Genomic DNA, 26,739 nt, shown 5'->3' on the forward strand with positions numbered 1-26,739 from the left:
CTACACAGGGCAAAGGGTCCAGTTCTCCGGTGGGCTGTAGAGGGACTGTGCAATGGCTCTCACTCTCAGCTGGCTACTCTGCTCTGTGGAGATGAAGACAATTAATAACATGAGCAAAGAAGGGAAGGTTTGCCCAGTAGGAGCAAGCCAGTGTGAGCAGGCTTGGTAAGCAATATTGCAGAGACTTGTTTCTGCAAACAGTAGTTATAGGCTAGCACAGCTCTGTGTTTTACATAAATTTTATTGTGTTTTGGAGGAAATTGCATACAATCAATCAGGTTACTCCAGCAGCAGGTAGTATGTTTCATGTGTGCAGTCTGCTCATTTTTATTTTCAGCTGCTCAGCATAATTCTTAGCAGGATTTTATGCTCTGAAGGATAACTAAAATCATCCATGAGGACATCTCTGCCTAAAGGGGGTTAATGACATTTTTTTTAATATTCCTTACTGTATTCTGAAATTAAGAAGAGACATTTTGCTTTTGTGAAAATTCAGTAATATCTCTGCATAATTTCCTAATAAGCGTATCTGAAAATGTTTTCCGTAGACAAAATGTACTGCCAGTGTCAGAGAACATTTTCTTTAACACAGAACTTCTTATTTGTTGTCATTTTTGTCATACACCAGCATCTCAAGTCACCATCTCAGGTCACTCAGCACAACAACTGAGTGTTTTTGAGTGGAAAAATTTTTATTCTGAAAAGAGATCTGGATTTGCAAGAGAAAAAAAAATCCTAATGGAGCTACAATTGCTATAATGAAGTACATTTAAAAAACAAACCCTGGTGGCTGAAGATTAATCATCTGACAGTGAGGAGAGTATTGCTTAAGGAAGGAACACAGACATTGTGCTTGTGAGTGCCAGCTTCCATCTCTGTGTACTTAACATCACCTCTCTGCCATGGCATACTGCTCCCAGCCTGGTGCCAGCACAAGTACTCTCTTGTAACATTATGTTTCTGGGAGCTAAGCTGGCTTTTTGATGAAAAATAATGGGCTGAGTAATTTTTCGGGCAAATGAGATCCCTACTCTGGTTTAAAGTGTGACAACATGTAGGGCACTGCCGGCAGAGCGAGGGCACGTGTACTGCAGCACGGAGGCAGGAAGAAGCAGTTGCAGAAGTGCTATAAACCGGAGCGGCTGCTGAAGACTTTCTCCAAAGTAATGGGTTTACATTCTACTTTTCTTCATCAGTATTTAGACAGTGTTTTTTCTGTGATGTCAGTGTAGTTATATATTCGTTTTCCATAGGTAGAACTCCACCGACAAGCAAATACATTGTTTGGGAAGTCCCTGTGCCCACAACTATCTGCAATTTACCCCGGAGTTAAACACAAGAATTTCCATTCCAAATCACCTTCTTTTCTGTTGCAACCTCAGATTATCATTTGTAAAATTGTAGTCAGACCTAACATTAAAACCAGGAATTGAAAAAAAAATTCCTACAAAAACCAAAAAAAGAGTCCATAATTCAATCATTAAAAAACAAAAGGAATCAAGGCTTTCCTTGATTTTGGATAGTCCGTAAATGTCTTGAGATAGTACCTGAAAGAAAATAAGCAAGAGAGTGAACCTGCATACATACAGGGAAACTGCACAGTTTTAATCCACCTGAGCTGAGGAAACTTAAAACTCTTCCAAAGTGACTTGCTTTGTTATTTTGGTGCGTTACTCTGCAAGAGAGCGTTCCAAGACTATTTACACCAGTTTATTTAACTAAGTGAAAGCTGATAATACTGCTAAGGTTCTAACAGACCTAAAGTAGAAACTTCAGGAATTCAGAGCAAGGGACCATATCTACTCCAAAGGACTGCAGAGGTTGCAAGAGAACCCTTAGGAAAGGCTCGCATTTACGAGGCTCAGTAAAAAGAGGCTTTAACACGGCAGAAGCAGTGATGCAACTCATGTTGGATTAAATGACTGTCTGGCCCATATGACAGGGGCTCCACCCAGTCACAAATAGGCCAATACACTTCTTGTACATGGTATTAAATTTCAGTTTTATCCTGAATCCTGACTCTGCTTCCTCTCTGACATTTTGCAAACTGCACTCTAAGTGTAAACAGCAGCGTACAGCAAGGAACACTTTGATACCTGTGATGGTGATAAGCCCGTGGCCCAATACAGCAAAGAGTGAAAAAGGCAAAGGCAAAGGCTGGAAGGGACCAGGTTGCTATGGCAAAACCAAACCATTCCACAATTTCTCCAAAGTAGTTGGCTCCAGAAACATAGGTGAACAGTCCCCCTGTATTAACAGACAAAATATTTAATTCTTTTAGTCATCTCCTGCACATGGAAAATTATTTCCCATAAAGTCAGCAGCAAAACACATTCCCTTTCTTATTCAAGGTCTATAACAGCAACCCAAACCCGCTTCCCTGAAGCCAGTGGAACCATGCCAAAGGGGGATTTTGTACTGGACTCTTGTATAAACACAAGAATCAAAGAATTCAAAGGTAATTCTGACCCAGAGGCTTCCAGCATTTTCACAATCATTTATTTTCATTTAGCAAATAACTTAAGAAAGCCCATTATTAGCTTTAAATTAAAATTATTAACATTAGTCAATTCTTTTCATACCCTAAATATATTTTGCAAATTCACTGCCATTGGAGATCTCAGTTTTTCACAACATTTACAAGAGACAGGTAAGTGTTGGAGGTGAGAAACTCCAGGGGAGAGATATTACCATCTATAACAAGGCAGCAGAAGGAGTCAACACCAAAACGAAGAAAGTCTTGGGTCCCCATCCATATTGCTCTACATTTCTTAGGAAAGGCAATTCAGCACCTTGCATCCTTGGTGTTATTTTTTCCCCCTAAAATTTACACTTCGAATCTCCTTTTTGCAGTGTAAGAAGTCTGCTACTTCTTCTTGGGTATGGAAAAGACCTATTTACATCTTTACAGCTGCCTTTTACAAAGCTAAAATCCTCTTCCTATTTCCCACTTCAATCTTCTTTAAATTACCCAGCCCATTTCCAAAAACCTGTCCTCACAGTTCACATTTTCCAGATAGTCTTGCTGCTTCTCTTGGACTGTCTGCAGCCAGCTCATGCTGGTCCCTGCAGCTTAGAGGGACACCTGAACCGAGTACCTGTGTGATACCAGCACTTCTGACACTACTGTCGCTTTCCAGTGAATTCAGTCAGAAAACATTATCCTTCTGCCCTACTTTCTTCAAGGATGTAGGGGACAAGAATATACCTTGAGGAATCTTGTAAGTGACTTCTCCAGGTTTCCTCAGCTGGCGCAGCAGGAGATCACTGTGAATGTTGATTCCCATTCCCAGCAGAAATAAGAGGAGGCCTAAGGAACCAACAAGAAATGGATTAGAAAGACAGCTCTGTCTAGTCATTCCTACTCAAGCACAAACGTGGGGTTTAACTTTGCAGCAGGCAGATAGGGGTCCCAACATGATGTGGGTGGATTCTTTCTCAAGTCAAAAGATGTGCTGCTACCAAGAAGGCTGGTGAACAGGAGAAGCATAGATGACTGGTGACACCAGAGCACTTACAGCTAATATGAGAAAAAGCTGAACTTCCCAGGTGGCCATTGTCACTATTTATTGAACATTCAAGGGGAGACACAAAGTACCCAGCTGACGCTGACTGATGACAGCCAGACAGGGCTGTGGACATAGCTGTAGAGTAACCACTGAGCTAGGTAGACAAGTACCTAGACTCTCATTTTACTGCTGGGGAAGAGGAACAGAGACACAAACTTATCCAGCACATCCCTGAATCCAGGAAGGGAACCTACATCTCAGCACCACTCAGTCTGCTGCCAGTGAGGCTGCTTGGACAGAGTAAGGCATGCACAGAGAGCAGGTACTCCCTGAAGGATGCTGACAGTTTCTGGCCAGAGTGATCCTTTAATCATATTCCATTTAACTGAAAAACTAGAGGCATTTGGTTGAGAAACTCTGCAGATGACCTGCCCTACATTTTGTGCTACATTAGACACTGAGAAAACCACCTCTGACAATGACTGGAAAGTGAGGAAAGTAATAGAGGTGGTGTGTGTGCTATGAAGTATAGGAAAAAGGCTAAATGCTGATAAAACCTCAACACTTCCAGTAGCAACAATCTGTAGATGAGAATATACTGTTTGTTTTCTATTTAATATTTCAAGTATTACTGATGCTTATTTTCTTCCCCCCCCCATTAAATATATATTTTATTTATCATAAAAATTAAGTGATGTGGCATTTTCTTTATTGGGTATGGGAGCTCTCACTAAACAATGTCCAGAATTTTTAATACATGATGCTGTCTGAAAAGACTGAATTTGCATCCACAGTCTGAAACAGGGTACAGGAAGTACCTTGGTTAGTTTGTATTTACCATATCCAAAATATTTTCTCAGACCTCTACATTAATCTTCATTTCTATGTTTACATTTAAAAAACACTGCTCTGTGCAGCACCAAATCTGTAATGCCATCTAGCTACTCTTGTTCAGTTATTCTCTGAAGGATTTTACAAGGGGAAATTCAGCTAGGCTATTAAGTTACAAAATATAAAGGAATTGTATTAGCGTACAACCAGACTGTGCGTGATCTCTAATCTTCCCCTGTGCCTCACACAAGAAAAAAGAGCCCTTTGTCCTTAAAGCCTCATTCATGCTGGGGTTTTGCCCTTCTTTTATCTCTCAGTCAGAATAACTGCATCAAGTGCAAAGCTCCCTGGCAGGGAAGAGAAAGTCACAGCTTGCACTCACGCACAATCACTGCTGGGTGGACACTTCTGGCTGAACAAGGGTACATCCCTGTGCACCTGGGGCCTGAGATTGCATCTCCACAGCCCATAGCAGCAGAAGGCTCTGGAGTGGTGTCAGTAAAAGAAGGCTTGTGATTTGAGACTAATGCACAACATCGTACATCTTCTAAAGTGGCTGGCTAGCAGCAAAAAAAAGTCACATTTATTTGTTTTATCTGGGCCAGCAGGCAGGTCTTAGGCTGATTTCCATCACAACAGATTTGACTCACATGTTCAGTGAAGATTAGAACATAATTCAAAATGCTTACAAATTGCTTGGAGATTAGATCTTTGTAATCCTGCAGCTGTAATTACCTGATGTAAATCTGATGTCGGTGCACCAGTCGTTTGGATATTCAGCACAGTAAATCAGGTAGTACCCCTGGAGGAAGCCATTATAGATACAGAATAACATGCCAAAGAAAAGCAATTGCAGTGGGAAAGGTCTGCCTCTAGTGAAGAAAGGGTAAATAAATGTCCTAAGGTAGATAAGAAAACAAAGTCAGCATATTGCTCATGATAACATTGTATTTGCAATTTCTCTGTAATAGGGAAAAAAACTTGAACAAAACACAAAACAGAAAAGAGGTTAATAAAGATCAAAAAATGAAAACAACTGCAAAAATATAAGATCGGCGATTAATTGGAACATGAAATGCTACAGATACCCATCTTTTTCCTGTCCTTCAGGACTACATACAAACTGGGAAGTTAGAAAGCTCATCCATATTCACTGAAGCTTTGAGAATGTTTCTGTACCTTCCTCCTCCCTTGTTGATGAAAATGAGGAATTTGCGCCCACTAACAGCATTTTCATTTTAAGATCTTGATGTAAAGCTCTGGTGGGCCAGGTGAAGGATGCTGTGGAGGCTCATGGGCACAATGATGTTCAAACATCATCAATGTTTGTGAGGGGCAGTACCAACTGCAATATTGATTCTCTAAATGGGCATTACTATGCCACAAGCATCGTGGAGGAGCTTTGTTATGGAGAAAATATTTCTGATCCATCTACAGGGACCAATCCCTGAAGGCTTTAGCACATGGTGGCAGATGGAGTTGAAGACAGTGTTGAGACCCCTCTGGCACTCTCATCCCCTGCAGTGTATAGTCTAAGATGTAATCCCCTTTCTCAGCCTCTCCCACTCCATTCAGAGACTTCCACTCATCTCCAGCACACAGCAGCCTTGTCCTGCTCTGCTCAGACACTTTGACGCAGAGGCAAAGCAACATTTTTGGCTGCTTGGGGAGCTGTTTTTCCTCCAGTCCCCATCTCCCCTCCATGCTTTCAAGTGCTTCTTTAAAATAAGAAAAGCTAAATCCCTAAGTTTAATATGCTGAACACAAAGATTCCCATGCAACTTCAGCACCTAGGTCTTCCTTAGACAAAAACTATGCTAACATTAGCATTAACATGTGTGTGAGCAAATAATTGGTACTTGTAGAGTTTTAACTTTCATATATGTTTGTTTCAGGCGGGATTATCCCTCTTGACACTTTGAACAATTCATATAATCCTTGGAAGAGTGAAACAGAGAAGTTATATTCAGTAGGTATTTTCTTAACTGGCCAATTAAGTTCTGTAAGTGGTAAAATCTACACTCCTAATTTCTTTCTTTTGCCTTCTTGGGCTTTGGATTGTGCTCATCATATTAGTATATAAGCATTGTTGATAAGTAATTCACATCCCATGTTGCCAACATCAACTTAAGCAAGCTGAGGCATAAAATGTCATAACATTGTAAATCTAGATTAAGTCATACTAAGCATATCTGAAAGGGAGTAAGCAGAGTACAAGTAGCAACATGTTTCATTCATTATTTTCCAAAGCAAGGTAAAATAGATTTCCAGCAATTAAGGCAGCTGTGATGCAGAAGTGATAAATATTTCTAAATACCATAAAACCTAAGTCGTAAAATATTTCTCAGATAGTGATATCACATTTGTCATATTTATTACAGTATAGAGAGGAATGCTCTTTGGAACTGTGTTACTAATAATCATTGGTTTTGCCCCTTTAGAATGTGATGCTGTAGTTATGAGTAGGCAAAGCCAGATTTAGCAAAATTGGACTGAAAACTTATGAGAAAAAGTGTGAAACTTGCAAAGAGAGGCTTGGAAAAAGCAGACTGTATGGAAGAGGGAATAATGCCAAACCACACAAAATGAGTTTAGGAGGGGAATTTATGTAGCAGATTTGAGAGGGACTGGCATTGCTTTATCTTTTGTCAAAACATTACATTTAAGTAACATTTAAGTTACATTTAAGTTACGTGTAAGAGTCTCTGAATTTTTACAGCTGATGCAAACAGAAGTTTTTGTCAGCTCCCAGCAAAGCTGATTGTTTCCATGATGCTTCCTGATGCTACTATTGCAGGCCAAAGACCTACCTAATATGGATGTGGTGGACACAGGACAGAAAGAACCTACGTGCAAGGTATAAGTACAATGGCAGGGTAGCCAGGAGGCACCAGCTCTTTTCTGTTGTTGTTGGGGAATTGAAATCCTGGCATCACTGTAATCCTGCCTCATAGCAGTTTGGACAATCCAAGTCAGGATTTCATCCAAGAATCTTTGTTGTGGAACAAGTTCTCCAGGGAAATCTCTGTGGGTCTGTAAATCCAGAGACCAGATTCAGTTCCCTGTAACAGAACAATGCCCTAAGTAGTTATTTTAATACAGCTTGTTGGGTGGTACTACATGGCTACTTGAGGGTACAAAAACTGTTCCTTCTGGGGTTGAAAAAGCAACAGAGATAAAACAGGGACATTTAATAGGTTTAAACGTTCCATGGAAGAGTCTGCATCTCTGCTGGAATTATTTTGCAGTGTGAAAATGTAATGGGGACTGAAGGCCACCATTTTAAAATAACGTAACAAATCTGGCCTTTTGGATTTAGTCCAATGACAAATTCAACCTTTTTCTTTCAGTGCAGTATTGATGACTAATTCATTATTCCTTTATCATCTTTATTGGCCAAAGGCACTGCATCTGACTAAACCATTGCCAACAGCTTCTTTTTAAATGAGTGAACACTGAATTATTCATTTTCTTCTCCATCATTTTTTTTCTAGAACAACAGGTTTTACAGAGAAAATAATCTGACATTGCATGAAATTTCTTGCTCAAGTCCTGCTTCTGGAAAATTCCAGAGACTCTCACTTAAACCAAGGGAAACTATAGGTTTGCTCTTCTTTCCACAGAAGGTGAAAATTTTCTCACAAGTGTTATCACACTCCATTAAGAGTGGGCTCTCAGTCCTCCAACAGCTTGTCATTTGGAGATGCTTATGCTCCTGCTGTGTCTTCTCCTCTACAGGGCCTAGATACAATAGGTCAGACAGCAGCAGCTCATGTTTTCTAGTCAGGAAACTTGTGGTGTTTTACACCTGGGGCAACTGGGTCAAGGGCTCAGATCTGGTGCTAAGAATGAGGGGCACCTGGCTGCCTGTAAGCCTGGGGGTCACCAGTCTCCTGCTGTGTCTGTCCAGCTAGCCCTCTGCCAAGAGGGCCTCTTCGGGGTCTAACTGGGATGAACAAGGGGCTAGGAATTGGAAAGGTTGCAATGGCAGGCAGGGGTGATGTGGTGCCCTTCCCCTCTAAGACAAGTGCTGGCCATAAACCAACTGTGTCCTTCCCATGCTGGGGCACTATCTGAATGCCCTGGCTCATCCCCTGTAACCCTGGCCAGCCTCCAGAAGAGAGTTGCAAACTTCTCCTGACCAGGAATGCTCTGAATCCCTGCAGGGATTTTTCAGCTCTCCTTGGACAGTGCGGAGCAGGGTCTGCCCTGAATCCCTGGTGAGGATGAACCAACATACTGAATGGTGCCTGAGAAGCATTTCTACATGGCCTGAGCTCCACACGCTCTGGTTCCTCGCTTGTCCCACCCAGACGCACAAAAGCCGAGGAGGGTTGGTGGCCCAAGTGAGGGCAGGCAGCCGAGCCCCAGCCAAGCTGATGCCTTCAGGGCCCTCACAGCTCACCTGCAGTGGAGTCACTGACTCCATGGCGCTGAAAAACATGCCACCGAGGGGTGTGTATGGGAGCAATTGCTGCAGGGATCATGCAGGTAGATAAGACACCCTGTTACACTGAGGGCACAGGTTGCAGTCCCTTTTCTCACTCACTAAAAACTCTTTGCTGAGGTGTTGTCTGCAGTTCTCACCACTTTATTGGTGCATTCTCAACTGAAGACCTCTCTAAGTCAGAGTTGTCTAGACCCTTTACTGCAACTCCTTGCTAAGGGGGTGCTTTCATTTTCTTATTTGTACAATTATCTGTACCTCAGGTGATAAGCAAAACACTATGATTTGTGTTACACAAACTTACCATCAGATCTGAAAAGAAAGGACTTGTCTTCTATCAAACAGTGGAGTTAATTTGATCTATTTTGTGCACAGGTTTAAAAGGTCAGTGTTCAAACCTGGGGAGATTACACCAACCTCAAACCAGTTCTATTTGCAACAGTTATCATCATAGGAGTCTTTGCCATAGATTGTCCCTGGAATCACAGTACCAGAGAGCTGTGGACACCCTCAGCATACCTGACCACTTGGACAAAGGCTCAAGTTGTTCTCAAACATGATGGACTTTTACCTAGAGTATCTGTGATGCCTGGCACAAAGACTCTAATTATTCTGGAGAGTTATAGATATCAAATGACATGTCCCAAAGGCATCTGTTGCTGAAAGTCTGCACATACTTTCTCTTTTTGAGCCCAATCCTGGAGGTTATTTGTGAATTGCACTCTGAGGTAATTTTTAACTTTTACTATTTTTGAGTTGCATTGCACTGGTTCTTATGGAATAGTTATAGGAGTAGACTGTGAAGTCTATTCTCCATGTATAGTAAATGCCAGAACAAAATCTGGCACCTAAGTTTCCTGTGGTCAATTAAAAATTTTCAGTTATCCCAGACTGGGTTTAAACAAATGTACTTGTTCAATTGTCATTTCCAAGCAGCAGGCAATCTTGTATCCATTCAAAGGGAAAGTAAAACAAAATACTGTAAAATACTTTCAAAAGTAAAATGAACCATTTTAACCCTCCTTCATCATGATGTCTACAGATGCCCCAGCATCACATACCAGGTAAAACCTCCTCACTTGTTGTATTCCTCTCCTCAAACATCCTACCCTGAGATGCTTTGCCTTTTTGTTCCCCACTTACTTTTATGGGTTCTGCCATAGTCTGAGAAGGTAAACAAGCCAGGAATATTTAGAGAGAGAGGAAGTAGTTTATTAGTAGCCATTTGTACTGTGCAGGGTGGACCATGTCCCTTTTTTTAAGGTCTGCACTGTGAGACATACTCCGGCACAGCCTCAGGAACAAAATCTGAGCTACAACCCAGGTGACAAGCACAGCAGCAATGATGGCAAGCAGGAATGCTGGACTGTCCATTAAGCCTCTGGCAATATCTCCTGCAGGTGCAGGACAGACGGCAGATCTCGAATGCTGTAATGCAATTGTATCTCTTCTTCTGGTGTAAGGAAGGCTGTAAGTTCAGGAGCTGAGCTCTTTTTTTGGAGCTGATGTCTAGCTACAGCTGCCTGCGGAGCTCACTCATGCAGAGAGCGTGCAGTGGCTGTGTGTGCCAGCGGGTGACCACCAGCTGCAGGGCACATCTTTCTGGCCCAGGCAGGGAGCCACTCTGGGCCCCATTCCTGTACCATTGGGACAATGTGAAAACATCAGCTAACTGTAATCATTTGTCTTCCTGGTCTCCAGCCTGATTTGTAAACTCATTTTAAATCACATTGAACAGTGACATTGATGGGAGTAAGAGAATTCCCTTTTTATTTTAATCATGCTGATTTTTGTATCTAGTGATGACTAACAAAGGTTGCAATGAGCTCTCCTTCCCAAGCCATGTACAAAACATCCTACTTCCAGGTTCCTCTAAAGAAAGACAGACATATTACTGAAAAGCTTGCATTTCAGCTGTATAAAACAATAGTGAACCTGTCATGTCAGGATCATATCCGAGTATTCTGCCTAAAAAAATTGACTCAATCTACAGTCCCTGCAGCCCCTCTGAGATGTTTGTGGTTCACTTGTGAAATTCATCCAACCTGAAGTCTGTTGGTAGGGACAGTCTTTCTTTGTGGTCTCAGTAGCAGGTTCAGAGCTAGATAAAGACTTGTGTCAGGAACAGATTCCTTTTTATTGGGCAAGACATACAGGCACACATCTGGTCAAGGGATGGGAGAAGGATTGAGGAAACCCTGAGCCAGCTGGTACCGTGCTTGGGTTTGAGGAGTTCTTGAGAAGAAGAACAATGGAGAGGAGGAAGACTGGGCAGCACTGATTTAATGCAAAGATAGAAGAAATGCAGTGGGATTCAGTAGCACAATGAGAAGAGGCACAGAAGAGATTGCCATACTGAACTTGTACTGGACATTAATAAGAACAGACTTACTCAAGATAAAAAATAACACACAATACTAGAAAGTAATTTATTTAGGAGAGCTGAATAGCTGTGACCAAGAGTTTTCATGACACTGAAATGAAGTTAGTTTGAATGCAATGAAAAGAAATTTCTGCTAAAGTAATACAGGAATAACATCAAATTAAAGAGCTTGTAGGACTGAGAGAAGGAGGAGAATAACTGCAGGTTACAGACAAAGGCAGGTCCTTTATTAAAAAGAAGAAAAAGTCTAAAGGTTTGAAATCAATATTAATATTTGTATTTCAAGGGATAAATTGTGTTCCACTTAAGGGAGGCAGAAGGTAGCAGCTGCCCTGGACAACTGACCACCATCTACTACACTTTGCTTTGAATGATCTGATATGGGCTTCTGTCAAGGGAATGCTGACTATGAAGGATTTCTGCTCTAATCCAGTGTGATGTCTTCAGGGTTTCCTAATGTCTCATGACTCATCTAACATTTTACACAACTGAACATTTTAAAGATTATAGAGTAAAATCCCTAGAATAGATTAGCAAGTGCTTAACACCAGATTTATGGGTGAAGCTCCAGAGTGGTATGTGCTACGCCAGAAAGGCTGACACCATGAACAACAACACCTGCAAAACAAAGGGAATCAGCAACTGTGCTTGACTTGGGGCCACACTGTAAATACAGACTTCAGGTTGAAATCATGGCAAAGGGTCAGAAAAGCTCAGTTGCTTACCACTACATTTGAATAAAGTGGGATCAGAGGAAAAAAGACACAAATATTTTCAAAAGCATGTGTATCTGAGGGGAAAGGCTAAAAATAAAATGCTACATCTATTTTACTATCAATCATAGCTGAAAAAAAACCATGATGCATTTGACTTGGAATAAATTTAAGGAATCTGAACTAAGTAATGCTCAGTTCCAACACTATAAACATCTGAACTCAGTCAATTCTCTCTATCTAGTACTAGTCAGTAATGCCTCATTGATTGCTATAAATTTTAAGCATGCTATGCAGTTAACAAAGTCAGAAGGATAGGGATACAGCTTAGTCCTCGTCATGTTGCATACAGATATTATTAGCTGTACTATATTTAATAAAATATAAGTACTTGAAAAAAAGGAAGAAAAAGGAAAGGTATAGAACCTAAAAATGGATATTTGGTTTTACTTAGTAAAGAAGAATTGTGTAGGCTTAATTCCAAGGCATAAATTTTTGTTCTTCTAAATTCACTACAGCAGCAGACGGGTTTCAAAAGTGTTTTGCAAGTTTGTTTATAAATTGCTTTGCTAGTCCTCTTGATTTTCTTCCATTATTTCTGAAAATGTCACTAGAAAATCTGGTATCTCCCAGTGGTTACCAGCGTCCAGTTAGAACCAGCAAAGGAGAATTCTTCCTTGTCACTGGGAAAAAGTTATTGAGTCCTGAAGAGCATTGATCTTTTCTACTGGTTTTGCAGGTATAGAAATAAAACCCTATATTTCAATTATTATGCATTTTCTAAAGGGACACCAAGGACAGAATTGTTTGGTTTGGTGCATTAACAAGCTGACTCAGCAAGTCACAATCCATCAGCAAGTTACACTCAATATACATTTATACTGGTATATTTGTTTCTCAAATGCTTCCATTTTGGTGTATAAACACCAAAAAGGTTATATATACCCTTAATTAAAAATATTGTTTTCTTTTTGTTTGCTATTTGCTAGCCCCCTTTTTCCCCCTTTTTGTTTGTAATGTGCAAAGGAAATCAGAATGAGAAGTGAACTAAACAATGGGAAAAATTGATTGAATGCCCATAACCGAAAGCAACTGAAGCAAGAGCCAGATGAACCAGATGTTAACATCTTTCTCACCATCACTGGGCTTATTCTTTGGAAAAATGGGGATTTGTTTTTCAAATGCTTTTCTCTCATAGCCAAATAAGGTAAGGTGAAGCTAATAGAGCAAAGGAAATATGTATCTTGTGCAGATTCTTGTCAAAATAAGCACCATCCCATACAAACTCACAACTTCTCCTCAGGCACTGCACAGCCAAGATACTGGAGTCCAGAAGGTACAGCGTGATGGACTTTCTGTCTAAAAAGCCAAACACTTCTACTTGGAACAACTCTTTGTCTCAGAATCCTAATATCTACAACAGCAGGAGACAGGACTCATTTCTTTACTTGACTTAAGTAATCCTATCTTCTTAAAGTAGGTTTGCTGAGCGAAGGAATTGACATAAATTAGATGTATTGTAGGAGAGGGATAGTAGGAGCAGAAGTTGTTCTTGACCTTAGTAAGATTTTTTACACTCTCACGTGTCAATATTACAAGTAACTTGGGATTTCCTGGTTTAGAAGATGTTAGGTGGCTGCAAAACTCTTGAAAAATTATATCAAGGGATACTTAAAAATTGTTTAATATCAAAATAGAATATCTTGTGAGAGATGTTCTACAAAAGACTTTTCTTGTACTACTCAGGGTTTTTTTTTTCATTAATATTATTCCTCTGGGGGAAAAAAAAATATGTGCAATGTTTGTGGCTGACACAACTCTGGGAGATGCTGAGCACACCAAGAGTGAAGGCTGGAGTTTTCACTGATCTTGAAATACTGGTTCGATAGTTTTAAAACAATAGATTGATTCAATAAAGACAATGGCAAGATACTATAATTAGCTAAGACCAAATCTAAAAGACAAGCTGGAAAACAGGCTGCATATAGGGAGAGTGCTGGTAGCTGGCAAACTAAGCATGAGCCAATGATGTCAGGCTGTTGTGAAAAAGGCAAATATTAAAATGTAATGTGGAAATGGAAATGTTGTTGGAGACACTAAAGTAATCTTTCTCCTTTGGATGGTGTTACTAGGAACTTAAATTATACTATGTCCAGCTGAACTCTTCATGATATAAAAGACAAAGACGAAGTGGAAGCAGCCCAGAGAAAAACAATCTTGGTCTAGGAAATAGGACAAGTAGAAAGACTGAAGGACTCAGGGCTTTTTAAAATAGCTAAGACAAAACCAGTGGAAGATATTATAACAATCTGCAACTGTACAAAAAGTTGCTGCAAAGAAGAAAGTAGTAAAATGTTCTCCTTATCTACTGGGAACACAATAATAAGCAATAGGCCTAAACAGCTGTATAGAAAATGCAGCTTAGACATTAGGGAGAGACAGAGAAGCACTGGAACATATTAGGAATCTCAATCAGGCCAGACAAACATCCGTCAGGAATGAGAAGCAAATCTGAGGACTCTATGTGTCCAGGAACCACCTGGGAATGGGAACTTGGAGCTATCTTGCTGTGAGAGGAGCTCTGATGAACTCGGCGCCAGGCCAGCTGTCACAGTTGAAACACTAATTAAACTTGTTCCAGATTTATATTTGTATGAGGACTAGAGGACAAGACAAGGTTCAACATGACTAGAGGGATTATGGTGATGACAAATGTGCAGATCTAGCAGTGCTTCATGATTACCTCTGCTATTTGACATTATCTAAAGGGCAGCAGTACTTAAATATTAGGAGAATTTTTTGTTGTTTTATCTAAGCAATAGTGTGTCAAAGGCTTAGCCAGCCAAAGCATATATTTCAGCAAGGTATCTTACTCTTTTCTTCTTCAGAAATAACCACTTCATATTTATGAAAGCAGATCACTTTGCTCCTGTTGCTAAACTGTGGGTGTCTGCCAAAAGCGTGAAGCACGTGCCAGAGTAACTTAACCAGACACTATGTTATGCACTTTGAAAAGCTCCCTGCTCTACTGGAGCAGAGTGTGCGAAGAGGCTGAGAGCATGAGTAGAACACAAGAACACATCTACATGAGAAGTGGTACAAAATCCAAGGACGTGCAAGTCTGTGCTCTTATAGCTGCACGTAGCTGATTAAGTGTCGTTATTTTCCAGAAATTGTCTGCATGGGCATGAGAAATTACCATTTGGTAAGCTACCCCTCTTCAAAGTTAAAGCTTGGTCAGACTGTATCCAACCAACATACACTAGACTCTAGAGTTGCAACTAGATTTGTAAGACACATTACTAGTAGTTTTTAAAATACTCTTAACTGACTTTTCCCACTCTAGTAGTTCCTTCTTTTCCTCTTTTATGCCTGAATTCCTGCTCTGCCTGCATTTTGCTTTTCCATTCTTCCTGACATTGTTCCTTCTTTGTCGTTCCTTCTTCAGATTCTCACCTCTTTATGGCTCTCAATGTGCTCACAAAACTGAGAAATCTGAGGCTGTAAACTGAAGCAGTTTCTCTTTAGCTCCATTTTATAGATGCTCTCATCCAAACCAGTTTGAAGTCCTGCCTCTGTTGAGAGTGCTTTTTTCACCATGCAGCAGAATACTGATAAAGGGATTCTTGATCATTTCACCACAGTCCACAGAGTTCATAAGTGCCTCATTGGGTCATCTTCTTCCTTATTTGTTATGATACAATGAAATTTGTTCCGAAGCTATGAAACTGAAAGATTCAGTAATAAACCTCTGCAGCAGTTTAGTCCTGTTTTGTTTTGGGAAAGTCTTCTTCATAATTAAAATGACCAAAACCACTGAATACTTTTTTCTTTCTCTTTTTTTTTATACTGTAAGGAAGTTAAAGCTGAAAACTGTAATTTCTAAATCCTTAGGGTCACATTTTGAAGAACTTTGGTTGAAATATCTTACATTTGGAAGATTAGTATTCCAAATTTCTTCTGAACCTGAATGGCCTCATGGTACTCATGTCGGTACATATACACAGAGAAGAACAAAATTTGAAATGAGCAAGTCAGGTCCTGAGTTTGCACTTACTAAGTCCTCTGATCATTCTAATGTATCCTCTCTTTTTTTTTCTAAGGAAAAACACTACCAAGGGCTGACTCTGAGTCACAATCATCTTTTTTTCCTCACAAAATACATCCAAAGATTTCCTAACACTGAAAGTTGCTAAGTGAATCACTCAACACAGTGGACAGTGTCAGTATTAAAATGTTACTTGATACCTGGAAACTGGCCTCTCACATTGCCTCCTTTTCCCTTCCATTTCTTCTCACTCGTGCCCCACTACTGCCCTAGCTGTTTTAACAGCTCTCCTACTTGTCCCTTCCTTGCTATTCTCTTCCCACCTTCTAGCCCTCACTGTAAGCCTCACAGTACTTTTTGTTTCACAGCATTCAAGACAAGTTGTATTTTCCCAATCCATGCTGGCAGGACTCCAGCTAGGAGACCACTTTTTCTCTGTTGCATAAAAGTCTTGCTCTGCCCCACAGTGCCATGGTCCCACAGCCTGGACCATACTTAGCTGGTTTGCAGGCTCACACACTGTGGTTCTACTTACAGCCTCAGATGAACCAGAAGAACAGACTCTAAAAATGTTATCTTTATGTTTGAACAGACACAAATGCATTTCTGAAACAACTCCACCACGTTTAAATTGCTTTCCCTGGGAACAGCCAGAGAAACGTTTCTCTTCAGTAATCTTAACCTGGGCCAGGTTTGAAAACGTGAATGCTTTAATAATTGTCTTTTTTTAAAAAAGTTTCTAAAGAGAAGGAAACAGACGTAAAAAATTCAGTAGCATAATGTACAACTTTTCTTCCTCTCTGTCATTGTTCTCAGGAGCGACAAAAGCTTTGTAGAGGCACATGCACCCTGATAAGGTGACATTTTCCAAAGACATTTCTGGGAAGCAGTCTCCCAGCATGGTAAATGTTGGATTAAGCTGGTCAACTCTAGCACTGTTATAAGCTAATTGGTATCTTATATATGGCAAAAGTTGACTTTGGGTGTTGCTACTCTATTGCATGTTTATAGAGAGTAATTAGGAAGGAGTAGGTCAAACCCAACTTAGTTCAAATGGGACCTTTTTGCACTGTTATTGCAGGCCATATTTTGACTCACTTTCTGCTCATTCTTAGGTATTAACATGGTAGCAACTGGTGTTTCAAAGGTTCACATCTGGGCTCTTTATTTATTAATAATTAATATTAATATATTTATATTTAATATATAATCATATATGACAAATAATTAAATAATAAATAATAATTATTAATGCATTAAATATTAATATAGCTGGCTCTTAAATAAATTTGGATCTGTAGAAAAAGATGTTATTTTTTCTTCTTGTCCATTGACTTTTTCCATTTCCTGCACTGAATATTTTAACCCAGTTTTAGTTGGTTGGTTGGTTGGTTGGTTTGTTGTTTTTTTTACAAAATAATTTCATTGCTATTGTTGTATCTATGAGACGCTGCAAAAATAATTAGAATGTCAGCTCTGTGGCCAGCAAAAAGTAACACAGCTCTAACATTCAAATGGGTGTAGATGTACATAAATTTAATTATTTGACGAAATTCAGTAGGGACCACCCTACTGATCAATTCACCTGCCACATATAAATCAATTTCTAGTGAGAGAAGGACACTCCAAGGTGTGTAATTTAAGAATAGTCTCTTAATTTATAGCTTGAAAGCCTTTCTTTATCATAATTCTTCTTGAACAAAATTACTTTAGTTTTGAAGGAGATAACAAGAATACAACCTTTACCAAGGAAAATAGATGTAGTGTCTGGGATGGACACTGATTTATAATCATGATACTAAGACGTTATTTCATAGGGGTTTTTTCTTAACTGAGCTCCACAAAACTGGGAAATTACCTAATTGTATAAGCTTTTGAGTACATAAAGGAGCTGATTAAAATGTTTCCTTTTGTCAAAAAATATTTATTGTCTTAGTAAAAAAGTGTTACCTCCCCCCATAGTGGCTACCTCTCTTATGATAAGAAATCAAAAAAACAGACTTGTGGATCTTGAAAGAGCAAAGTCCATTAACAAATTTCCCACTGCACATATAGAATGAACCTTACACTTTTCTCTTGCTTTTCCCTTCCTACTTAAAAGAGCAGCCCCAATAAGGGACTTCTACAGACATCCCATGATTAAAACAAGTAATTTCCTTCTTTGGTTAAAAACATCATTATTTTCAAGTAAAAACATTTACTGAAACTTCTGTATATAATTTAGCTTTTTTTCTCTCTCTGTCTTAGCATTACCCTTTATAACCCTACTTTTCCAATATCAACAGCAGGAATCTGATAATGCAAATACAGATTTTTACATCCTTGTCAGTCTTATCGAAACTCAATGGAGTTTGGAGCTCAGAATGTATCTTCAAAAAAAAGATTTAAACTCGTAGGATATCAAGTGTTTTAACTTCCTCAGTGGGCTCAAACCTTACTTAGGTGAGATCAGAGGACCCTACCTGAGCCTCAGTGACAGCCTTGTGGTTGGGACTGGAGTCTCTGCCCTGGGTCTGCAGTTTGAACAGCTCCCTGCAAGCTGAGACTGAGCACCCACCAAGTCCTTTTGTATTTAACAGGGACAGTGAAGTTTCAGAGCAAACATGAATTCTCCTTGAGTGCATTTAATGACTCTGCTCCAAGTCGCAGAGATGAAACTAAGAAAAAACTTCTGTGACCTGTTCTATGTGTATGGTGCTTCCCTTTACTCCTGGAGGACAGAACAGACTTTCCGTATATGGACCTCAGGCCAATGATCTGACTGCAAAAAAACAAATGTCTCCGGAATGGTAAACTGTAATATCCTGGAGAACACAAGCATACAGAACCTTCTTGAACAACTGGATTAGGGAATTACAGCCTTACTTGTACAGTAGGAGTAGTGGATATGATGGAGAAAGGAGAGCGGGAGCATGGCACGCGGTAATGTCTACCTGGGAAAAAAAAATCTGGAGCACAAATACAAAAACCATAAAGGATTGTAAAGCTGCCCAGTAATGACAAAACAGCACAGACAAACTGGAGTCAGACAGCAATATACTGTTAATAGGCTTGTTGTCTTGAAAAGAAATGAAGAAACACAAAAGTCATAAGTTTAGTTATCTCTTAGTTTCATCTCTGCATAAAATCTTCCAGACCAAGAGACAAAAGGAAAAATCACATGAGTACAATTTGGGCTGGGCAAAACTGATAGGTTTCTGTAATGTTATCCCACTTTCCGATGGGAAATGAATGTATAGATAGAATTATTTATACTAATAGTTAGGAAAGCAGTCAGCTAGTATTCTATTTTGAGAGTAGAATTTGGAAGATATTTCATAATGCTAGAGAAAACTGCAAAGAAACAAACTCCATAAAACACTGGGTACATGAGCATCTTACAAGTCTGAGGCAAAGAGTATAAAGACATATTTTTATTGACTATTAGTACGTTAATTTGAGGAACCTGAATAAAAATAACAATGAATCTAATATTTTCACTTAAGAGAAGAAATCATATATTAGCATTACTGATACACACTGGGATAAATCATAAACACACTCATTGATGGGGAACAAGGAATGCCCCAAAGACGCAGAGCAAATGGCCAGCTGCTGTTAAGGATATCACTGCCAGATCTAGAATTACTGCCAAGTTCAAACAGCAGGAGAGAGGATGCGAACGTATTACTGAGTAGCTGGTGAAGGCCAAAAGGAATCTGGTTAGGGTTTACTCCAAAGCATCAAGGTGAAGGAAAAGAGAACAAGATTTGTTACCTGTTAAATACCTGCATGTTGTATACTGGAAGATTAATGATAAAGGTTTCATGAAGCCCACAATGAAAATGTCTTTAGTTATTGACACTTGATGATGGCGACATTCTAAGACAAAAGGATAAAATAACTATTTCTATGGGTAAAAAAAATAATCTCTGGATTGGATCTGGCGGTTATTATATAGGCTGATAATATTCACTAGCATATTCTTATAACAGAGTACCACTTAGAAATATATAGTTACACTTCAAACTTAATCTAATTTCCATTTATTCACTTAATGTTTTAAAAAAAACATAACTAAAACTCTGTATGAACTAATACAGAATACCTCTAAAAATTATGAGCAAATTAATTTATACATGACTTACTCATTTGGAGCCTCCATCCATCTGCATCTGTCTGGAGGCTTGAGCTGCTTTTCTTACTGATCATAAGTAGGCACACCCACATGAAAAAAGGACCAGCATGCCCAGGTAAACATGTCACCTGCCTGACCAACAAGGCAGTACAGGCAGGCTTAAAAAGGGACTTCATGTGTTGCATTGTACAGAGCAAAGGAAGAGGGAGAGTCTGTCTTTCTCCCCCCAACTTAGTTTCAGAGAGAGGGTAACTGGCCAAAAGAAGTGCTAAAAACTGTTTCAACATTTTAAAAGTGCTGTTTTCAAATGCTGCTCATTTTCCATTCTCTTGCCATGAAAGCCTGCTTTCCCTGATCATTTTAGAAAGACGACAATTTGTAGAAAACCCACTACAGGCGCACTAAACAGATCACCTTCAGTCAAAGGAGTTTGGGGATCCAGCGGCGTCTCAAAGAGCAGCCTACTTAACATCTTTCAGATTCACCTCAGTGCACTTCAGAAATGAAAACAGCAGTTTGGTTTGTTTATATACTAACACAGTAAAGAATTATGGCTTTGATTGAAAACAAAGTTGCAAGAGAAGAAAATAAATAAATAAATGTGATTCTAGGTAGATTTTGAAACTGAAATGCCTCTTTTAATTGCTAGTGCCTCAGCTATCATGGGCAGCACGGTAGGGGTAAATCCAGCACCCTGTCTTTTACACCAGTATCTTCAGGATTAACTTTGTAAATCAGTGAAACAAGGCCTTTCCTGCTGCCACTGCACATAGTGATGTCTCCTCTGCTCCCTCACCACTGTCTTGCTCACCACATGAAGGAATGTAGCATTAAGGTTTAAATGGAATTGGATTCCAAAGGCTTCTTCTCATCACCTTATGTTTTGTTTCCCACCTTTGGTTTTTGAAGCTGGACTGCAAAACGGAAATGCAGCAAAGGGGCTTCTCCCCACCACCTGAGGGCTTCAGCTGCTATCTTCTTAGCACAACCCCTCTCGCAGGAAAGGCTGTATCACAAACTACATTCCAAAGCAAAATACTTTGTAAGTCATTTATCATGAGAAGTATTCCTGTATGCACATTTTATGCCACTCATCCTTTTAAGCTCATGGACAGCTTTCCACTGAGATTGCATATACAGATGGCAGACTTGGCATTTGTTGCTTTTCTCCCTTTCTTTTTCCTTTTCTCTGCCCTCCCACCCCATCACTTTGGGAGGTCCTACCATCACAGACTCTACCTTCTCAGAGCAAAGAAGCTGTGAGATTAACTAGAACAGATATGATAAATTCAGATTTATATTTTTTTCAGATTTTGTCTAATTCAGATTTTAAGGACGTTATCTTTAGCACTAGAAAGCGTTTGAATTTGATTAAATTCACACCATGCTGTGGCAATAAAGTGCACATTGAGACACAAAGAACTGGCTAGCTAAGGATAGCAGCCAAACAAGTAGGGGGTGGGATTGGAGATTTCTCCCTTCCATCTCCTCCCCTCAGCAGCAGCAACAGCAGCGGCAGCGGCAGCAGCAGCAGCAGTAGCAGCAGCAGCAGCCGCCACCTGCTTTCAGTCCTTCATGAAAGCCACAAAGAGAGAGGCTGCTGCCTAGTGGTGATAGAGAAAGGCAGAAACGTACTGCTGTTACAGTTCATCGCAGGACACTGGGCAAGGCAGGATGGAGGCAAGGTCTCCTGGCTTCATCCACCTCCCTCTTGCATCCTCTTGGGCAGCAAATCTTTGTGTGAGCAGCACTTAGTGAGGGCTGGCCCTTTGTCCAGCAGTCAGTACTCAGATGACCCTCTCCTTTCTCTGTCAGCAGTGGGCTGGGGGGGGGCACAGCACCTGCCAGACCTGGCTCATGGGGCTCCTTTGGGCAAGAAGAGAGGTCCTCTAAAGTCCTTGTCAGTGAGGAGCCATCAGCATTAACCCAGGGATTTTCCAGAAGAGGGTTAGAATGATCATCACAACACTCCAGCATACTCCTCTACAACCTGACAATGAATACAAAATTACCACTGATTAAGCTGGCATATGGCACAAATTCTAGACAACCTGTGTGAGACAGAATTATTGAGCAGTATGCCCAGATAGAAAAGTTACTTTAAAATCAAAGAAATACAGTGACACAAACAGAAACAACTCCTAAGGAGCGATAGATTGTAACCTTGGTTACAGTCCTGGTTACACCAGCTCCAGAGCGTCGTAAGCAGCTTGGAAACACAGGGCATCCTACCATGACTCCAACTTGAAAAGCACTCTCCCAGTCTGTAAACATGGGAATAAGCATAGGGGAACAGGAAATTAATGTTGTCTTTAGACATGCTACTACAACTCCAGTTCTGTATTATACACCACATCGATATCTTAATTTTAAAATGGTTATAGAAACAGAGGAGAGCTAAAAATGACACAGAAATTATCTGAGGACTGAGGGGGGGGAGAATATCTTGCATTGTAGGCCTTCTGCTGTGGTTCAGTGTCATTATGAATCTAGTTTACGATACCTCGGATCAAATAAAAAATGTTGTAGCTACTTGACACCACGTCCAAAAGCAGGACAAATCAATTTTGCTGGTTTAAACCTGTTCCTAAATTTATGAAAAGGTAATTTTATCCTGACCAACTTCGTGTTGGATGAAGTATCATGTGTCTGCACTACTCTAACTCTGTGTCAGATCAGGTAATGTCTGTTCCCCTGTAACTGGCATAAATCCACCACAAACCCACAAATTCAGTATAAACACCATAGCACATCCAGTAACTAATGCATGAGAAATATGATCATGTTCTCCTACATTATGTGGATCAAACTGGTGCTGATAAAGGACCTGACGGCTCTGTAACAAGTAAATTGGAACATGATCCAGTTACTGTATAAGTGATATCACGGTAAGAAAATACTGAAGGATACTAAGGAGTGCTTTAAATTAGCACAGGGTGAGAAAGGGCAGGCACCACTGAGAGAAAATCAAGGCTAGTCACATTTAAGCAAGACATTTTAAACACGTTTAAATAAGAGTAAAAGAGTTCAGAAGATAACACTACCAAAGAAAACAGTGAAAACTGATGGATTTTTTTATCTTCTGGGATCTTCAGGTCAAGACTTGGAGTTACTCTGAAATATGTGCTTTAGTCAAACAGAAGCTACCAGCAACAACAACATAACAAAGGAAGGCAGAATAGCTGGGTACAGTGATCCTTGAAAAATTTGTTTCTCCATTATGGACTGTATTGTCCTTCTGAGCATATCTCTACTAAAAACTACCCTTCCTCTTGCATGTTTGGTACAGCAGATGAGACAAAATTAGGAACTATAAAAGCTTCCCTACAGAGAGAAACAAGTCACAAAATTATGCAAAAATATACAAGGAAACTTTTCTATATTTCATACAAACATAAGGGAATGCTTAAATACAGATGTCAGATGATCAGTAGTTAAAGTAGGAGTGGGTTAATAAAATATGTTTATAATTAAAAATTTATTCATTCAAAAATTCAGAGTCAGAAAATGCAAAATGTTACATCCATTGAGTAAATGTAATTTTATTATCAATTGATTGAATGTTTTACTCATTATCCTTGCAGTCAAATTTCATCACAAAAGTATTTTAAACTGTTATTAGGTTATTTGTAGTAAAGATAATAAATTGAAAAGGAAAATCTAGATAAAGCCTGTCTGTTATATCAAACTACTGAACTTCTTTTCAAACACTGTATGACAAAGAACCATCCTAATCCACTGTGACCAGTGCCCTCTGGCAATATGGTTAGCACAGCAAACATCATTTTATAAGGCAAACAGCCATTATACATAAATGCACTGCACATATACACACACACCCACACCCCCCTTTCTTTCTACCCGTTTTTCAACATTGCAATAAGATTGCTTGCCCACCAGTGTTGTCACCAGGATGTGGTGGCACTCAGTACAGAATAGGGAAGCCTAAGAGCCCATGTGGACTAACAGCCCTAACAGCTGCAAGTAGACTTAGACTGGAGCTGATGCTGGATGGCAAAACCTGTGAATTCCTGATGGTCAGGGATGTCTCCACCATTGTCATCTTCTTCCTCCAAGGGCTGAGTAGCTCATGTTTTTTTAGTTAAAGGTTGAGTCTAGATTACAGTTATTGTGTCACATGCTGATTACTAAGAATTTAACCCAATTTGCAGAGGGTCCAAGTAACTAAAATGTCTAGGTAAATAAAAAAATTCTAGAAAATAAGAAAGCTACCCACTAATTGCTGAAAAATTCTGTGTAAAAATAAACTATCCTACCTGCTAGAAATTGTAGATAACAATCTTATGCTGATTGTTAAAGATTTTATTTTGTAATAAAGCTCTAATTATAATCATAACCATGTGGAAATTGGTCATTCTACCAAGGATCCCTCAAAGAACCTGTCTGTTCCCATAATGTCAGGTGAAACCCAGAAAAATTCCTAATTTGTGATTTTGCTGCTCTTTTACATAACAATAGAGTACTAATATTCAAAACCACATTTCACATATTACTTGATTTAGTAGAATCTTAGAATGGCTTGTGTGAGAAGGGGCTGCACACTATAAGAAAAATATTGGAGTAACATGCAGTATTAGAAAGAAAATTTTTATACAGACTTCGTTGAAGTGAGGACTTTTACAAGAGAAAAAGTATACTCCAGCGACAGATGAGAAGACCTTTAAATTATTTGAGAAAGAGAATGTATGAAAACCCAGTACTTCTGCCTAAGTCCAGCAGCAATGTTGGAAAAGAAGTCACAGGCTCAATAGATATATGCATACCGGTAGGGTAACATTTCTTTTGATTGTCTAGTGGTGTTCATTGATAGCTGTGTTTCTCAAACTATCAGAAATTCTTGATAATAACAGAATACATTAAATCAAATTTTGTATAATTACACATAATCAATACATCTAGCTTTCTGGAAGTCAAATGTGTTATAGATGGGTCCTCCAGCTGATTCCTTCAGCAAAGACAATGATAGTGATAATAAATATATCTCTAACATAGTGTTATGGCACTGTAAACCATTCTTTGTTTTATATTTATCTACAACAGCCTAGAGTTTCTATCCCTAAACTATTGGTAGAGACATTGCAACTGGATTTTCAATATATTGATTTTGGTTGAGTTGCAAATAATAATTTCTGATTAAATATTATAATAATGTTTTCTATTTCTATGAAGTAAACTAAAAAAAAAATAAAGAAAGAATTATGATAAAAAATGGCAAATGAAGCCAGAAAAAGATTTGCCTCAGAAGTTACGTAGCTCTTTACTATGTAATGCCATAAGGTTCACATGCACTTGCCCTTTATTAATAAAACCATTTTTTTTCCATAAACAGATAACCAAAAATCAAATTCCTCATGAAAGAACTCCACAGAAAATCGAAGTGGAGCAGAAGATATATTCTGGTGATATACTCCAGAACCAAGTCTCACTGGCTGCAGAACCAGATGGCAATTATAGAGCTATGTCTCTTAAAAGTTATGAGCAACAGTGGATCAAAACTCTACTTTTTCTTTGAGCTCCTGATTAGTAAACACAGAATGAAATAGAGTTACAGCATTCGTTGACTCTGAGATGACAAGGTTTCTAAAAAGAAAAGAAATCAGAAGAAAAAAAGATAAATTCACTTCACTTACTTCATTTTGGTAGTGAAGTAAGAATGACGAATTGAGCATAAAGAACCAACTTTCCTGCTGTGGCACAGAAAGCCCGCAGTATCTCTGTCTCCCCTGCCCTGACGGCTCAGCCGTGCGCTCCCCTGCTCCCCGCGCTTCTGAGGGTTTGCCCTTGGCCATCCTCGAGCGTGTTCCCACGGCTGGATTTGGCGCCCGGCGCTGCTCCTGGCGCTGCACATGCGACGCTTCTGCTGCCCGAAATAAGCACTTCGCATGTGCCTTTACATAATATTTCGATTAGTTTCGTCCAAACCTTTGCTCCAGCTTAGTGAAACCTCTTTTTTTCTTTATTCTTTTTTTTTTTTTTTAAGAGAACAATCGAAACCAAACACCATCCATCCTCTCCCCTGCTTTAAGCACCCGAGCACCTCCTGTTCCTTCCCCCGGCTGCCGACCCGGGGCAGAGATGCCCACCCGGCCGGCCCCTACACTTGGAGCGGAGTCCAGGGACGCGGACCAGCGATCGCCAGTCGGACAGAGGAGGCAGCGATGCTGCAGAGCCAGGACCTGCCCCTACCCCACTGCCCGTCCGGCTCCGGCTGCGCGCGTTCCCGCAGCTTCCCTTGGTTTATCGCTTCCCGCGGGGAGGCCGCAGCGGAGCCGTGCCCGGCGGCGGTACCTGTAGAAGTAATGCCAGCAGAAGAGGCAGCAGAGGAGGCGGCAGCCGAGCGGCTCGAGGCGGGGCGGGCTGCGCAGCGCCAGCAGCAGCGCGGGCACCAGAAAGGAGGGAAGCTCCTGCAGGAACCAGGCGCAGCGCGCAGGCAGCCGGCCCCGCGGCCGGCACAGCCGCTCCTCGTGCTTTCCGTAGCGGGACGGCACCCGCAGGTACAGCGAGAGCTGCAGCAGCGCCAGGGCGCCCAGCAGCGAGCTCAGGGCCAGCACCAGCCCGGGGAAGCACTGCATGCTCGGGGGCGGGCGGGGGCAAACAGCCCTCGGCCAGCGCCAGCCCCGGCCTTATTAGAGCCGCGGCCGTCACCCCGCCCCGCCGCGCTGCCTCCCAT

General features: G+C 40.3%; 1 protein-coding gene across 1 annotated transcript; it reads right to left on the minus strand.

The window, feature by feature from the left end:
* Positions 1-243: 243 nt before the first annotated feature.
* Positions 244-26,739, minus strand: SRD5A2 (steroid 5 alpha-reductase 2). Its single transcript, XM_051783355.1, is given in 6 exon segments — positions 244-1,547; positions 2,097-2,247; positions 3,209-3,310; positions 5,076-5,239; positions 26,358-26,694; positions 26,697-26,739. Coding segments are annotated over 6 exon segments (864 nt in total). The 3' UTR covers positions 244-1,480.

This window comes from Manacus candei, unplaced genomic scaffold (genome assembly GCF_025592945.1).
Source record: "Manacus candei isolate 608988 ecotype Guabito, Panama unplaced genomic scaffold, ASM2559294v1 h1tg000017l, whole genome shotgun sequence".
In the NCBI taxonomy this organism is placed as follows: domain Eukaryota; kingdom Metazoa; phylum Chordata; class Aves; order Passeriformes; family Pipridae; genus Manacus; species Manacus candei.